The 17,193-nt window shown below is 39.4% G+C and overlaps 1 protein-coding gene across 4 annotated transcripts in view; it reads right to left on the bottom strand.

The window, feature by feature from the left end:
• LOC141107671 (cytochrome P450 2C44-like) overlaps window positions 1-17,193 on the bottom strand; it is a 129,657-nt gene that overhangs the window by 26,825 nt on the left and 85,639 nt on the right. For all 4 annotated transcript variants that reach the window (XM_073598572.1, XM_073598570.1, XM_073598573.1 and 1 more), the window contains 2 exons: window positions 5,119-5,268; window positions 1,745-1,905 (listed from right to left, as the gene is read on the bottom strand). In XM_073598572.1, coding sequence (XP_073454673.1) covers window positions 1,745-1,905; window positions 5,119-5,268 — 311 coding nt within the window. The remainder of the gene's footprint in view (window positions 1-1,744; window positions 1,906-5,118; window positions 5,269-17,193) is intronic.

Here is a 17,193-nt window from a genome sequence, read left to right as displayed (position 1 = left end):
TGGCTGCTGCCACCTCATGTGACCCTGGCAGACATCTTGGGTCAGGCAGAGCCTATTTAAGGCCCTGGCTACTGGGTTTGGCATGCATTTTGCGAGCTGGTAGAGTAGGGACAGACACCTCGCCTGTTAGGGACAGTATTAGTGAAATGTTCCTGACGAGGAGGGAAAGTGTAGGGTTGCAACTTCTTGTACTGCATCCTCCTCGGGGACAAGACGCCTAGGCTGCATTTCTGCTCTCTTAACCACTTCAGCCCCGGAAGAATTTGCCCCTTAATGACCAGGCCATTTTTTGTTATACGGCACTGCGTCGCTTTAACTGACAATTGCGCGGTCGTGCAACGCTGTACCCAAACAAAGTTGACGTCCTTTTTTTCCCCACAAATAGAGCTTTCTTTTGGTGGTATTTGATCATCTCTGCAGTTTTTATTTTTTGCGCTATAAACAAAGACTGATAATTTTGAAAGAAAAATTTTTTTTTTTTTTTAACTTTTTGATATAATACATCCCAAAAATATTTAAAAAAAATGTATTTTTTATCAGTTTAGGCCGATATATATTCCTCTACATATTTTTAGTAAAAAAAAAAAAAAAATCGCAATAGGCGTATATTTATTAGTGTGCGCAAAAGTTATAGCATCTACAAAATAGGGGATAGATTTATGGCATTTTTAGTATTTTTTTTTTCTAGTAATGGCGGCGATCTGCGATTTTTAGCGTGACTGTTCTTGGTCAGTGCGAACAGTAGATCTCTGACATGTTTGCAAAGGCAGTTCCCCATTCTGCCTCTGTATAAGGCGCCAGCGGACATTGAGTCCACACAACCCGCGGGCATGCTCCCGCAGCGTGCAGTGAAAGCGTGCCGCCGGCAGCATGCAAGCCGCCATACGGGCACAGCGATTTGCGCAGGAGAGCCGACCTGCCACGGTATATCTGCGTGAGCAGGTCGGCTAGTGATTAACACCGTCAGTCCGGCTGATACCTGCTCTGGTGAACTATTTTCCATTGCACCTGACAGTGGGAATTATTGCCGCTGCACCACGCTGCACCCCACCTACACTGACTAGCTGAAGCTGCATTCCAGGAAAATTAAAGCCTGCCCCCTGAACTCAGAGATGAGGATACAAAGACTTATGGGGGGATGTAGTCCATGCTACATCAGGAAAAGACTGAGTAGAACCTCAAGTCCTGGTAGGACTGTGGGAAAGCCCGCACTGCTGGAACACAGCTTGAGGTGCTTTGCATGTGTAGAGGACAGGCTGGGCTGGCATAGGGCTCTCAGGACCACTGGTGCACCTACCTAGAGACCGCTGTTGCTGTGCTGACTGCTGTATGTGAGTGTCATGGGGGTACCCACAAGACTGTGAGAGGAGGACTATGCACTATAGCCTATTTAACTATTAGATTTTTATAGGCATTTTAGAAAAATTGTTCATCAGAACCCTTAAAGTGTCATCCAGATCTGCTATTTAAATGGGATTCCAGGAATAATAAATAGGTTTCATTACAACCACATTGATAGTTAGAATTTCATTCCTTTAGGAAAAAATTTCCATCCTACTCCTTTGAAATTTTTTGCAACTACGGTCAAAAATTAACAGTAGTTTGACCCCAGCAATGATTAGAAAATTGAACGAATATTGTAATAATGAAAATGATTGAACTAGATTCTACTGGTGTATGGTCAAGCTTATACCATGGACCTTATCTCTGGACATAAAGTAACATTGATAATAAATTTCCTCACCTGGCCCCAGACAGATGAAAGAATATGAAAAGATTCACGTGACTTCTGTAGGATTTCCATCCATTTCTTGTTATTGTAGTCATAACGAGTCCCCAATAATATATTAGCAAGGACATTAGAGGAAGCACAGATCAAAGTGGTGCTGGGTTCAAATGGCTCCTCTAAATACATAAAAGTACAAGGATATTTTGGTTTATGTGTGGTGTAATTGTAAACATCCATTCAGTAAACACACGTTCTTTGATGCTATACAGCAGGCATGTCCAAAGTCCGGCCCTTGGGTCAATTGCGGCCCATGTTCCGGTTAAACACGGCCACACGAGTAATTTGGATATATATATATATATATATATATATATATATATATATATATATCTTTTGTGGCCCCCAACGAATCCCCAACGAATCCTCGGGGGGGGGGCACAAAAGATATATACCGTATTTATTTATGTTCCTCGGAAGGGGCGGGACGAGCGCCGTCACATTACATACAGGACAACCTCCTGTTTACTCGGCGGCCTCTGTAATAGGAAGTCCCATCTCCTGGGTGGGCATTGGAAGGACTGTTCGGTCTATCATAGGAGGCGGGACTTTGTATTAAAGAGGCCGCTGAGTAAACAGGAGATTCTCCTCTATGTAATCTGTTGGCGCTTGTCCTACCCTCCTCCCTGTCCCCTCCAAGGCTGTAGTTGGGCATGGATCAGGCTGCACTGATGGCAATGGTGAGGCTGCATTTATGGCATTGTGAGGCTGCATTCACGGCAATGGTAAAGCTGCATTCAGAGGCTGCATTCATGGCAATGGTAAAGCTGCATTCAGAGGCTGAATTCATGGCAATGGTGGGGCTGTATTCATGGCACTGGTGAGGCTGCATTCATGGCACTTGTGAGGCTGCATTCACGGCAATGGTAAAACTGCATTCAGAGGCTGAATTCATGGCAATGGTGGGGCTGCATTCATGGCAATGGTAGGGCTGCATTCAGAGGCTGAATTCATGGCAATGGTGGGGCTGCATTCATGGCAATGGTAAGGCTGCATTCAGAGGCTGAATTCATGGCACTTGTGAGGCTGCATTCATGGCAATGGTGAGGCTGCATTTATGGCAATGGTGAGGCTGCATTCAGAGGCTGCATTCAGGCAATGGTGAGGCTGCATTCATGGCAATAAATGGGCTACATTCAGAGGCTGCATTCATGGTAATGGTGAGGCTGTATTCATGGCAATGGTGAAGCTGCATTCATAACAATGGTGAGGCTGCATTCATGGCAATGGTGAGGCTGCATTTATGGCACTGGTGAGGCTGCATTCATGGCAATGGTGAGGCTGCATTCATGGCAATGGTAAGGTTGCATTCAAGGCAATGGTGAGGCTGCATTCATGGCACTGGTAAAGCTGCATTCATGGCACTGGTGAGGCTGCATTCATGGCAATGGTAAAGCTGCATTCAGAGGCTGAATTCATGTCAATGGTGGGGCTGCATTCATGGCAATGGTAAGGCTGCATTCAGAGGCTGCATTCATGGCACTTGTGAGGCTGCATTCATGGCACTTGTGAGGCTGCATTCATGGCAATGGTGAGGCTGCATTCAGAGGCTGAATTCATGGCAATGGTGATGCTGCATTCAGGTACTTGTTAGGCTGCATTCATGGCAATGGCGAGGCTGCATTCATGGCAATGGCGAGGCTGCATTCATGGCAATGAATGGGCTGCATTCAGAGCAATGGTGAGGCTGTATTCATGGCAATGGTGAGGTTGCTCTCATGGCAATGGTGAGGCTGCATTCATGGGCACTGACCCATATTTTGCTTCACAGTTCTTTATTTAAAACTTAATTTTTTTCCTGAAACTTCCCTCTTAAAGTGAAGGTGCGTGTTATACAACGATAAATATGGTATATACAAATAATAAGCCCAAACTCATCCTTAGACCCTTCACCACACAAAGGCAAGGTCATTCTTGTTGGGCAGTGTATTAGTTAATTTACATTTAATTTTAATGGTTCAAAGAATATTAAGCAAATTGGTCAGCCCTCACGCATGTAAACTTCATTCAATCTGGGCCTCTTTGAAAAAAGTTTGGACACCCCTGGTATACAGACTTGCTCTGGGTGGTAAATGGTAGAGCTCAGCATGTACATACAAGACCAGATTCAGTAATATCCTCCTCCAGCAACTCATAGTAGTCACATTTAACTGGACTTGTTCTGGACTATGTTGAAGATGTTTCATAGTTTACCATGCCATTTCTTCAGTTCCAATGTGTTCAGGATTATATCCCAGCATTTATATCAACAGCTCAATCCAATCACCATTGGATGTACAAATGTTTATTGTCCTGACGTGCACTGGAACCGAACAAGTGGATTGATGAGCTACAAAACATCTTCAACATTACAGAACAAGTCCAGTTGAATGTACCTAAATAGTACGAGCTATACCATGGCCTGAATAAATGAGAACCTTAACAAACATCCTTCCATAATTCATGACAGCTAACAGCATATTCATTTTCAGGCTTTAGAAGGAGCATTTAAAGCGTGGGTCTGAAGTGTTCACTTCTGTGGACTCCAGTTACTAACTTAAAGTGGTTGCAAAGGCTGAAGGTTTTTTACCTTCATGCATTCCATGCATGAAGTTAAAAAGCCTTCAGTGTACAGCAGCCCCCTCAACCCCCCCCCCCCCCTACTTACCTACTAAGCCCGATCTCGAGCCAGCAATGTGCACGAGAGCTGAGGCTCCCCCTGGTCTCTATCTCCTGATTGGCTGAGATGCAGCAGCAGGAGCCATTAGTAGTAGGTCAGTGAGTGAGCTTTTAAGAGAACACGTCACTTTGCCCTAACTTGGCAGCTGGCTTGTCTCTGCCTCCACCTTGTCTCAGCAGTCAGCAGCAGAGAGGAGTCCAGAACTTCTCCTATAGATCCTGCGCCTATGGTCAGCTGCAGCACCCTCTCATCTGCACCTCCCCTGGTCTCAGCATTCAGCTGATTCCAGCCCTCACCTAGTTCCTCCTCTAGACCCCGCACCTTCTGCTTCCCAGCTTCGCTCTCAGCTTCTTCCCAGTAGCAGCACGAGGTAAAGGGTGTGCATTGTGATGTAAGGGAGGGTGGGGGAGTCTTGACTTCCGATGGTTGGGGACTCTTGAAATTTGATGTAAGTGGGGGAGGTGAGGTACTCTGGATATCTAGTCTTACAGATATACAGATATAACCGGTCCTTTGAGGGCAACCATAAAGCTGATACAGATCGCAATGAAATTGAGGATGACGCCCCTGCTCTATGTCATTTATAAAACATTTTGATAAAACACTGTTGTTGTCATATCTGGATACAGAACAATGAAAAAGTGAAGGGGCAGGAAGGGTATTTTATGCTTACCATTTAAATTTCTGAAGTGTTCCACAACATGATGTGCTTCCTCCAGAATGGGGTCTTCAAAACTTTTCTTGCCCATTCCAAAATCTTTAAGAGTATGGAGGGTAAACTGTCTCAGCTGTCTCCATTCATCTCCATTAGTGAATGATAAGCCTAAACAACAATGACATAATACCAATAAAAATGTGTTAGGACCATTATCAGTAAAAATGGTCCTATTTTAAAAGAAATATATCAACTTCTGCGCTTCTTCTTCTGAAAATGCCAGTTTCCTGACTATCATGTTGATGCTGGGGCTTTAAAGCTCCACTCCAGGCTGCTGTTAAATTTATTCTAAACAAAAATAAGCAGCACTTCAAATCCTTAGCTTTTCAAAATCCATGTATTTATGAAAGGAAGCATCATATAAAGACAGAACAATAAATTGTAGTACATGTACAAAGTCACCCCACAGTTCCTCTATCTAGACCAGTGTTGGCGAACCTTGGCACCCCAGATGTTTTGAAACTACATTCCCCATAATGCTAAGGCACTCCGAAGTGTAGCATCATGGGAAATGTAGTTCCAAAACATTTGGGGTGCCAAGGTTCGCCATCACTGGTCTAGACCAGTGTTTCTCAGCTCCAGTCCTCAAGGCGCCCCAACAGGTCATGTTTTCAGGATTTCCCTCAGATGAAACGGCTGTGGTAATTACTAAGGCAGTGAAACTGATCAAATCACCTGTGCAAAATAATGGAGAGCCTGAAAACATGACCTGTTGGGGGCGCCTTGAGGACTGGAGTTGAGAAACACTGGTCTAGACAGAAGCAGACTTCCAGCTACAAAGCCCAATACACATCTTCATAAAAACAGGCAGGAGATCCAGGCAAAAATTACAGCAATTAATGAACATCAATGAACTCAGAAGCAACGTGAATTATGGCACATCCAGGTTCATAAAAAAACAAACACATACAGCGCTGGCAAAAAAATATATATAACCACACCGTAAATAAAATACTATATAGAAAGTGCTCTGTGCAATATTCCTATAATCATCATGAATCCATAAATAACATGAATAAAGTGCTAAAAACGTAGGATATAAATGGATATACAGTTAGTGCTAAACACGAGCCAATTACTAATTAATAGATTACTATTTACTAATTTAGCACATGTATGGAGTGCCAAATAAATAGGATGTGAATAGATATGCAATTGGTGCTAAACACAAACCAATTACTATTGAAATGGTGAAAAACAATATAAATTATGTGCTAAAAGGATAAATGAAATTAATAATAGTGGTAAATAGTCCCAGATAAATGCCATCAGCTAAACTGCTACACAGGGCTCTTGGTGGCGGTCTCACTGGAGAGAAAACAGCATCTCTTCAACCTATGCTGACAGTCAATCCCCTGGTGTGCTGCAGTATGATGCCTCTGATGTAGATGCAATATGAATGGCTTATAATCGTAGCAAATAGGTCATACTTGTAGGTGTCAACCATCGAATCAGACCCAAAAAGACAAGAAAAAGCAATATAGTGAAGTATTGCGGAGAAAAAAAATCACTTGCGCATCATAGCGCTACTCACAAGATACATGGTTGCAATCAGGCATGTCAGAAAAACTTCCGCGATCGCCGCTGTAGGCGTGCGTTCCACGGGAACAGGAAGAAGCGTCACTGGTTAAGCGTGAGCTGGATGTTTCGTCGACGCATTTCGCCCCTCTTCCAGGGCATCATCAAAGACATAACATCCAGCCCATATATAAGGTGTGTGGACTCCTCCCAACAAGGAAATGAAAAAAGTGACAGCCAATCAAGGCTAGTGGGAGTATATCACCACCATTTGTCCTGATTCATCATATCCTGTTGCAACACCAAAAAAAACTTTATTGCTAGAAATATATAGACACGACATTCAATTAATATATATAAAAAAACTTAAAATACATAGACAACTAAATCTCGCATGGATAATAGGTATCACATCATTAACATAATTTGTCTAGTTAAACATACGAGCGTATTATTTTGATAGGAATATGGGAAATTGAAATAAAAAATGAAATAAAAATAATGAAAAATAAAAATAAAAAATAAAAAAAATATAAAATGTAAAAATAATAAAAATAAAAATAGAAAAATATCCCAAAATACACATGTGCAAATATCAGAAGGACGCCAATCTGAAAAACATGAAGATTTACTAAATACCATCTTCTCCTAATCTGAAAAAAATAAATAAAAGAATTTTAAAATTATATAATGCATATAAATGCAACAACATATTAGGAGGGGATAAGTATGGCTTACTCTCTTCTACCCCCCAATCTGAAATATACTCCACCCAACAATAAAATATGAAAAAATATATAAAAATATAATCAGAATACATCAACATTTGGTAACGAACTATAAAGAAATTGGATATACCCAGTTAGATAGAACCAATTAGAATCTAGAAAAATATTACCAGTTGGATAAGAAACAATTAAGATCCAGCTCAATGTTGAGCCCATAGGGATGCAAGGTACGAAGCCTATGGATCCATTGAGTTTCATTCTGGGAAATGGCTCTCTTAAGATCAGAGCCTCGCCAGTGGTCCTCGACTCTATCAATTCCACAAATGGTTATTAGACTAGGGTCCCTATTATGGAATAGCCTAAAATGGTTTGAGAGACCATGATGTTTGTATCCTTTCTTAATTCTATTAACATGTTCTCTAAGTCTAACTCCTAACTGTCTAGTGGTCCTCCCCACATACTGTAAGCTACACGGACAGGACAGTAGGTAAGTAACATGCATGGTACTGCATGTGATGAATTTTTTTATTTCAAAAGATCTTCCTTCGGATATCGACCTGAAATGAGTGATTTTTTTCCTACGAAATTTTGAAGTCCTATATATCATACATCTTCCACAGCTGTAGAACCCAATCTTATCCAAAAAGGTACACACCTTCCTGGGTGGGTTCACCACATTATGTGCCAATTGTAATCTAAGCGTAGGTGGCTTTGTGTAGATGAATTTGGGCTGGGTAGGTAGGATCTTCTTCAAATCAGTGTGTTCCAACAATAGAGGCCAATGTTCTTTAAGAATTTTTTCAAAACGACGATATTGTCTATTATAACCAGTCATGAATGCTATACCATAATCATTTTCTTTTTTGACTTTAGGTTTAAATAAATCCTTCCTATCCATTTCACCAACTGTCCTTTTGGTTCGTTCCAAATCTTCCAATTTGTATCCCTTGGCTTGAAAACGTTCCAAAATAACATTAGCTTGGGAATTGTAATCATCTTCTTTGCTGCAGTTTCTTCTGACTCTAAGAATTTGGCTTTTTGGAATACCCCTCAACCACCTCGGATGATGACAGCTGGTCAACGGAATGTAACCATTCCTGTCAACATCCTTAAAGAAAGTGCGTGTGCATAGTTTGTCACCTTCTCTGAATACAGTGAGATCTAGAAAATTAATCTCTGTGTGGCTGAAACTTTCAGAAAAAGAAATGCCAAAAGGATTTTCACTAATTTTCTTTAGAAATTCACAAAAAGATTCTGGTGATCCTGCCCAAATTATAAAAATGTCGTCAAAATACCTTTTGTAGAGTCTAAGCTCCGGTATATTGGTTTGGTATATAGCTTGATTTTACGATTATAAGCCATTCATATTGCATCTACATCAGAGGCATCATACTGCAGCACACCAGGGGATTGACTGTCAGCATAGGTTGAAGAGATGCTGTTTTCTCTCCAGTGAGACCACCACCAAGAGCCCTGTGTAGCAGTTTAGCTGATGGCATTTATCTGGGACTATTTACCACTATTATTAATTTCATTTATCCTTTTAGCACATAATTTATATTGTTTTTCACCATTTCAATAGTAATTGGTTTGTGTTTAGCACCAATTGCATATCTATTCACATCCTATTTATTTGGCACTCCATACATGTGCTAAATTAGTAAATAGTAATCTATTAATTAGTAATTAGTTTGTGTTTAGCACTAACTGTATATCCATTTATATATCCTACGTATTTAGCACTTTATTCATGTTATTTATGGATTCATGATTATAGGAATATTGCACAGAGCACTTTCTATATAGTATTTTATTTACGGTGTGGTTATATATATTTTTTGCCAGCGCTGTATGTGTTTGTTTTTTTATTTAAGTATTAGTACTTTTTTCTACAGCAGCGGTAATACACTTATGTATTTGTTTTAATTTGTCACGAGCGCTGCATCATATATATACATCCAGGTTCATGGCTTTAATTCCTCAGCTGCTGGAGCCAGTATAACAGCTAATCAAGCACAATCTGTGCTTGATTAGCTGCATTGGAGGGCAGGAGAGAAATTGGGGCCCTAATGTCTCCATAACCCCTATTGTCTTCATAATGCCCTAATAAACCCCTAATGTCTCCATGAAGGATTCCTGTCACCTGTCCAATGCTATCACATAAGAGGCTTGTTAGCCCTCTTGTGTTAGCAATAAAGGTAAATGAAAACATGTAAAAAAAAAAAAAGTAAAGAAATTATGATAAAATAAACAAAACTTAAAAAGATTAAAAAGCACCCCTGTCCCTCCCACGCATACATGTGACTGCTAGGTGCCTAGGTCCCACACGTGTATGTAATCAGTAACTGCACCACACATGCGAGAAATCGCTGTGACTGTGCGAGATGAAACAAGAAAACCAGGGCCATACTTCATGGTTAACTCTAAACTGATAACTTGTAAAGCTTCGGTAAAAGTCAATTTTAGGTATTGTCGTTTTTCGCCATTTAGTGGGTGCACGCAATTTTAGGTCTTAACATGTTTGGTATCTATTTATTTTACACAACCCCATCTTTAATATTTTATCAAAAAGTGGATATTATATTTGCTTTTGCCTGCACTCAAATTCATTTTATTGTATTTTTTTCAAAAAATATGCATTTGATAAACACCTGTGCAATTTTTTTCTTTAGATTGTAAGAAAATATGAGACAATCAGTCCAAGACTTTTTTTTTTTTAAACATAAAAACATTACAATTTTGTCAATATACAGTGCCTTGCAAAAATATTCACACCCCCCCCCCCCCCTTGGCTTTTTACCTATTTTGTTACATTACAGCCTTCAGTTAAATGTTTTTTTAATCTGAATTATATGTGATGGATCAGAACACAATAGTCTAAGTTAGTTAGTAAAATTAGAAAAATATATACATAAAACTATTTTTCAGAAATAAAAAACTGATAATTGGCATGTGCAAATGTATTCACCCCCTTTGTTATGAAGCCCATAAAAAGCTCTGGTGCAACCAATTACCTTCAGAAGTCACATAATTAGTGAAATGATGTCCACCTGTGTGCAATCTAAGTGTCACATGATCTGTCATTACATATACACACCTTTTGAAAGGCCCCAGAGGCTGCAACACCTAAGAAAGAGGCACCACTAACCAAATACAGCCATGAAGACCAAGGAACTCTCCAAACAAGTAAGGGACAATGTTGTTGAGAAGTACAAGTCAGAGTTAGGTTATAAAAAAATATCCAAATTTTTGATGATTCCTAGGAGAACCATCAAATCTATCATAACCAAATGGAAAAACACGGCACAACAGCAAACCCGCCAAGAGACAGCCGCACACCAAAACTCATGCACCGGGCAAGGAGGGCATTAATCAGAAAGCAGAAAGGCAGCACAGAGACCTAAGGTGACCCTGGAGGAGTTGCAGAGTTCCACAGCAGAGACTGGAGTATCTGTACATAGGACGATAATAAGACGTACGCTCCATAGAGTAGGGCTTTATGGCAGAGTGGCCAGAAGAAAGTCATTACTTTCAGCAAAAAACAAAACGGCACGTTTTGAGTTTGCGAAAAGGCATGTGGGAGACTCCTAAAATGTATGGAGGAAGGTGCTCTGGTCTGATGAACTTTTTGGCAATCAAAGAAAATGCTATGTCTGGCGCAAACCCAACACATCACATCACCCAAAGAACACCATCCCCACAGTGAAACATGGTGGTGGCAGCATCATGCGGTGGGGATGTTTTTCAGCAGTCGGGACTGGGAAACTGGTCAGAGTTGAGGGAAAGATGGATGGTGCTAAATACAGGGATATTCTTGAGCAAAACCTGTACCACTCTGTGTGTGATTTGAGGCTAGGACAGAGGTTCACCTTCCAGCAGGACAATGACCCCAAACACACTGCTAAAGCAACACTTGAGTGGTTTAAGGGGAAACATGTAAATGTGTTGGAATGGCCTAGTCAAAGCCCAGACCTCAATCCAATTGAAAATCTGTGGTCAGACTTAAAGATTGCTGTTCGCAAGCGCAAAGCATCCAACTTGAAGGACCTGGAGCAGTTTTGTAAGGAGGAATGGGCAAAAATCCCAGTGGTAAGATGTGGTAAGCTCATAGAGACTTATCCAAAGCGACTTGGAGCTGTGATAGCTGCAAAAGGTGGCTCTACAAAGTATTTATTTTAGGGGGGTGAATAGTTATGCACATTGACTTTTTCTGTTATTTTGTCCTATTTGTTGTTTGCTTCACAATTAAAAAAAAAAAAAAAATCTTCAAAGTTGTGGGCATGTTCTGTAAATTAAATGATGCAAATCCTCAAACAATCCATGTTAATTCCAGGTTGTGAGGCAACAAAACACGAAAAATGCCAAGGGGGGTGAATACTTTTGCAAACGTTAAAATATTATTAAAAACATTGGTCATATCACATAGTCTCTTTAGTCATCGTTTCCTAGCAATAACAATGATGTAGTTCTAGGGCTGGGAAAAAAAATCGATTTAAATCTTGAATCGAGTTGAGAGGTCAAATCGATTCAAAATTTAAGCAAATCTATTTTTTTAGATTTTTTTTTTTCACCGCGCCGGTCCTGAGAAGCTGCGGGCAGGAGTTTAGGTAAGGGCGCGGGCTTTGACCTAGTCCCCGAGGCCAGACGCCGTGGGCTAGGCCGAAGCCGCGGCATCGCCTAAAAAACTCCTGCCCGCAGCTCCTCAGGACTGTGCAGTGTCCAAAAAAAAAAAACTCGATTCGAATCGTGAATCGAGTTCTTAAGAAAATCGTAGATTTTTTTATAGAAAATCTCCCAGCCCTATGTAGTTCCCCAACATGTTTCGCCAAGATAGACTTCTTCAGGGTAAATACCGCTAACTGTATGAGGCTATATACAAATTAATAATTAATAAAACAGTAACAGACACACATCAAAATAACATTATACCTGTAAACATTTTTACATTGTTGGTTAAGGCTTCTTCGACCATTTAAAAGGACTTATTTCAGACACTAGAACAATACAACCATGTGTTCAATGTTGTTAATAATCATGGGTAGTGTTAAGGAGTCCTAGCCAGTAATGTTTACTGGTATAAAGTCATTTTGATGTGTGTCTGTTACTGTTTTATTAATTAAAATGTAGTCTGAAATCTACATTCTCCTGAAGAAACCTATCTGGGCAAAACATTTTATCATTGTTACTGCTATGAAATAACGACCAAAGAGAACATGTGATATGCACAATGTTTTTATTATTTTAAAGGTTTATATATTAATAAAATTGTAATGTTTTTATCTTTTCAAGATAAAGTCTTGGATTGATTATCTTATATGCACTTTTAAAATCCTGTATTTTCTTACAATCTGAAGAAAACATATGTGACATAAAAAACTGCAACTGCCGGGGGAGCAGGAGGCGGAGCCTAGCGGAGCAGACATGCATTGTTAGAGCTCCACACCGCTGAGGAGAGAAGAGAAGGACAAAGCGGAGCCTGCAGGCTCAAAAGGTATCCATTTGAACCTTTTTGCCCCAGGGAACAAACTGTGAAAGTTTGGGCAGGAAATATGGTATTGGGAGGAAACCGTGGCAGAAATAAAAATCACCTCACAAAGAGCTCACAGGCACTCACTGCAGCTGAAGCAGCTCCAGTCACCTCACAAGATACAGCATCAGGGCGCTCTCACAGACAGAAAATGTCACAGCAAGACTCTCCATTTGAGTCAGATACAGAACAAATCCTCTCACAAACTTCTCCACAAGCCTCCTCAGTATCCCCAGTAATATTATTACAATTTGAAAAGATGCTTCATAAGGCTTTAAAACAAACCTCAGACCAAATAACAAAAAGCCTAACCAAAGAAATAAGAGAGCTGGGAAACCGCACCGCAGCCTTAGAAATAAAAATGGATGAAATTGAAATTACAACCCAAGAAAATATAACAGAATTGGAACAATTAAAAAAAGAGAATTTAATACTTCAAACTAAGCTCGAAGATTACGAAAATAGAGCCAGACGTTCAAACTTGCGCATAAGGGGAATACCTGAAACTGTGACAGACCTGCAATCTACTATTACTGCTCTATTACAAGAACTAAAGCCAGATATCCCTATTGAACGTTTAGAACTGGACAGAGTACACAGAGCCCTCACAGGAAAAAAGAAAGATGGACCCCCACGTGATATAATCACAAAATTTCATTATTACAGAACGAAAGAACAAATACTAATTGCTGCAAGAGAAAAAAAGGAACTTAATTTTCAAGGACACAATTATCAAATTTTTGCTGACCTATCCCAACTTACTATTACTAAAAGACGATCCATGAAACCCCAACTAATGGAACTGCAACGCCACAACATTATGTATCAATGGGGCTTCCCCTTTTCAGTCAGATTTAACTACCAAGGTACAATTTACAGAAGCAGATCAGCAGATGAACTACAACAAACCCTTTTAAAATTAAATCTGAGAGAACCCACAAGCAGCAACACTCCCACACGCAGAAGAATGGCATCATCTTCACCTTCAGGCAGCACCCAGAAAATTTCAGAACAAAATGGGAATCATCATTCTCACAAAAGAGGCCGTTATGCCACATCATCCATGGACCAAGAAGATTCAATGGACTGACATCCTAATTCCTGATATCTCTTCATTTATTATACTAAGAGATGGTTCTCTATAAAAAACCTATATTTATAACTGAATGTAACTGCATTCTGATAGTCACACACTGTGTGGGATCATGTTACATTCCAGTTATACTTCTAATTACTTCTGATTCATATAGCCTTAGAATATATAAGTGAAATAAGGAAATTCTTGTTCAGTTATATATTATCAGGTAATAACAATAGATTTATTACTTTTTAGGACAAATATGTTCAATAATCCAGAAGTAATGGAAGCTTTTTCTTTCTTTTCTTGAAACGGATATATTATTGCCTAACTAGTTCCTAGAGTTATGTTTTTGTTTATTCTGATCTGAGGCAGTGTAACCTCAATTTTATGAGTTAACATATCTAAACAGTTACATATGAATAAAATATGTAATTGTTTACTCTAAAAGGGTTAAAATCCCAAAATAATTCAAACTATCTTCATCAATACCAAAGTTATTAACAGTACCTTTCTAACTGAATTATTTAGCCTAGGGCAAGACTAACCATATACAACCACCCTGGAATAAATAATTTCAACAAAAACTATATTCTGCACTCCAATTAATGAAACATCATTTTGATGTCTTTTGACATAGCACTTCTCTCCTGTAAGCGGAAGATCCGTGTACCCCCATTAGCCCTCCTCATTCTCCCAACCATATTATGTGGGAGTGTGACGAAGGCACTTATTCCCCTGAGAGAGAAATTTATTCTCTTTCACGGGTAAATTGTGATTACTTGCAAAAAATAATTTATACAATGTATCATCTAATCTCATATGTTTTTTGTTTACTCTTTACTCCAGAATTCACTGGTTTCTTTTCTATCTATTCATCTCTTCAGTCCACACAGGTTGATCTGCGCAGTCAGCTCTGCATAACAAAAAGTAAGTCAAAACTATTTGATCTATTGCCATGGCACCACTGAATATACTTTCCCTGAATGTTCAGGGAATAAATGTCCCTCAAAAAAGGACCAAAGCCTTCCGTACTTTCCATAACAAGAAGGCTCACATAGTATGCCTCCAAGAAACACACTTCACCAAAGATTCTACTCCAAAATATATTTCTCCTTTTTATCAACAAATTTACACGGCTTCTGCCTGTACCAAGCAAAGGGGAACTCTAATTGCATTTCACCGATCCACACCATTCACCTTATCATCAGAAATTAAAGACCCAGAAGGTAGATACCTGATACTCATGGGTTATATAATGGATACAGCAATCACGGTGATTTCCTACTACGCTCCTAACAAACAACCTACACCATTCCTCTCACATATATTACAAGTGATTAATACACACAAAATAGGAACAGTGATAATGTGTGGGGATTCGAACCAGGTCCTCCTCCCATTTCTAGATAAATCACCTTTTACACCATCCAAAATAACCTCTAGATTACCTTTTTCTTAACTTCTTTCCAAATACAATCTGGTAGATTCATGGAGAGAAAGTAACCCAATGAAAAAGAAATTCACTTATTTCTCGCACCCTCATCAAACCTTCACCAGAATAGATCATATTTTTCTAACAATAGGAAGGATACCAGAAATTATTGCATCAGATATAGTTCCGATTCCGTGGTCTGACCATAATGCAGTATACACTACTATAGCCTCAGCCATACCAAAAGCGCATGACCCAACGTGGTACTTACCGGACATAATGCTCAAACACCCACTACATCAGATGGCCATTGAACAAGCTTTAAAGGAATACATATCAATTAATAATACAACAGACATCTCCCCAATAACACTGTGGGAAGCTCATAAGCCTGTCTTGCGTGGTACAATACAAAGACAAATGGCACTATTTAAACGGGAACGCAAAAATCTAGCAAAAAAACTAGAACTCAATTTTAATGCAGCCTACATATCATTTCAAGATAATCCATCTCAGAGTACAAAATCTCATCTGGAAAAATCTAGATTGGAATACGATCTATTTCTCACTGAGTCAGTTGATAAATCCCTCAAACGCTCCAAACACAATTTCTACATGAATACAAACAAACCAGGTACATATTTGGCTCGGGCATTAAATTCAACTAACAAATCTTTCAAACCAATACGTTTGAAATTATCAAAAAATGTTTACACTTGTAATCCAGTTAAAATAGTCCATAAATTTCACTCACATCTCGCAACTTTATACAAGACAAACAATGAATTTAATCCTACAGAGGCTGAATCCTTCTTCTCAAAAATAACCTTACCTGAGTTATCTCAGAATCAAAAAAGCAGTTTGGATGAGCCTATAACTATAGATGAAGTTGCTAACGCCATAAAAGACTTAAAACTTAACAAAAGACCAGGCCCAGACGGCTACTCGGCTTTATACTATAAAACATTCTCAGAAATACTCTCTCCCATTCTCACTGAAACTTTTAACAAACTTCTAGATGGACATTCTTTTCGGCAAGAAACACTAATGGCAATTGTTTGTATGATCCCAAAACCCCTTTCTGATGATACTTCCTGTGTGAATTATCGGCCTATCTCTCTGTTAAACCTCGATATTAAATTATTAGCAAAAATAATAGCAAAACGCCTCAATAGCATTATAGGAAAGTTAATACATAGAGATCAAGTAGGCTTCATGCCAAATAGACAGGCAGGCGATAATATACGCAGGGCAGTGTTATTGGCACATATTGCTAAAAAACGGAAAATCCCTTTATGTTTTCTATCTCTCGATATTAAGAGGGCATTTGACACAGTATCCTGGCAATATATGCAATATTCATTACAAAAATGGGGTTTTGGACCCCACTTTTTAACATGGATCAAAGCATTATATAATAAACCCAAAGCCTATATAAAATATGCTGGATACAAATCTGAAGCCTTTAATATCGAAAGAGGTACCCGGTTGCCCATTATCTCCCTTATTATTTGCCCTTATACTCGAACCCATGGCCCAATACATCAGAACAAACCAAACTATAACTGGCATTGAAGTAGGAGGTATTACACACAAATTATGTATATTTGCAGACGATATATTACTTTTTCTATCATCACCACAGGTCTCTGGTCCTAACTTAATACCAGCTCTTGATGGATTTGCAGCCCTATCCGGCCTTATGATTAATCCTAAGAAATGCCTAGTGCTTAATATTTCACTCACA

Source organism: Aquarana catesbeiana, linkage group LG09, assembly GCF_042186555.1.
Source record: "Aquarana catesbeiana isolate 2022-GZ linkage group LG09, ASM4218655v1, whole genome shotgun sequence".
NCBI lineage: Eukaryota > Metazoa > Chordata > Amphibia > Anura > Ranidae > Aquarana > Aquarana catesbeiana.
This window is presented reverse-complemented; position numbering and strand designations above follow the sequence as displayed.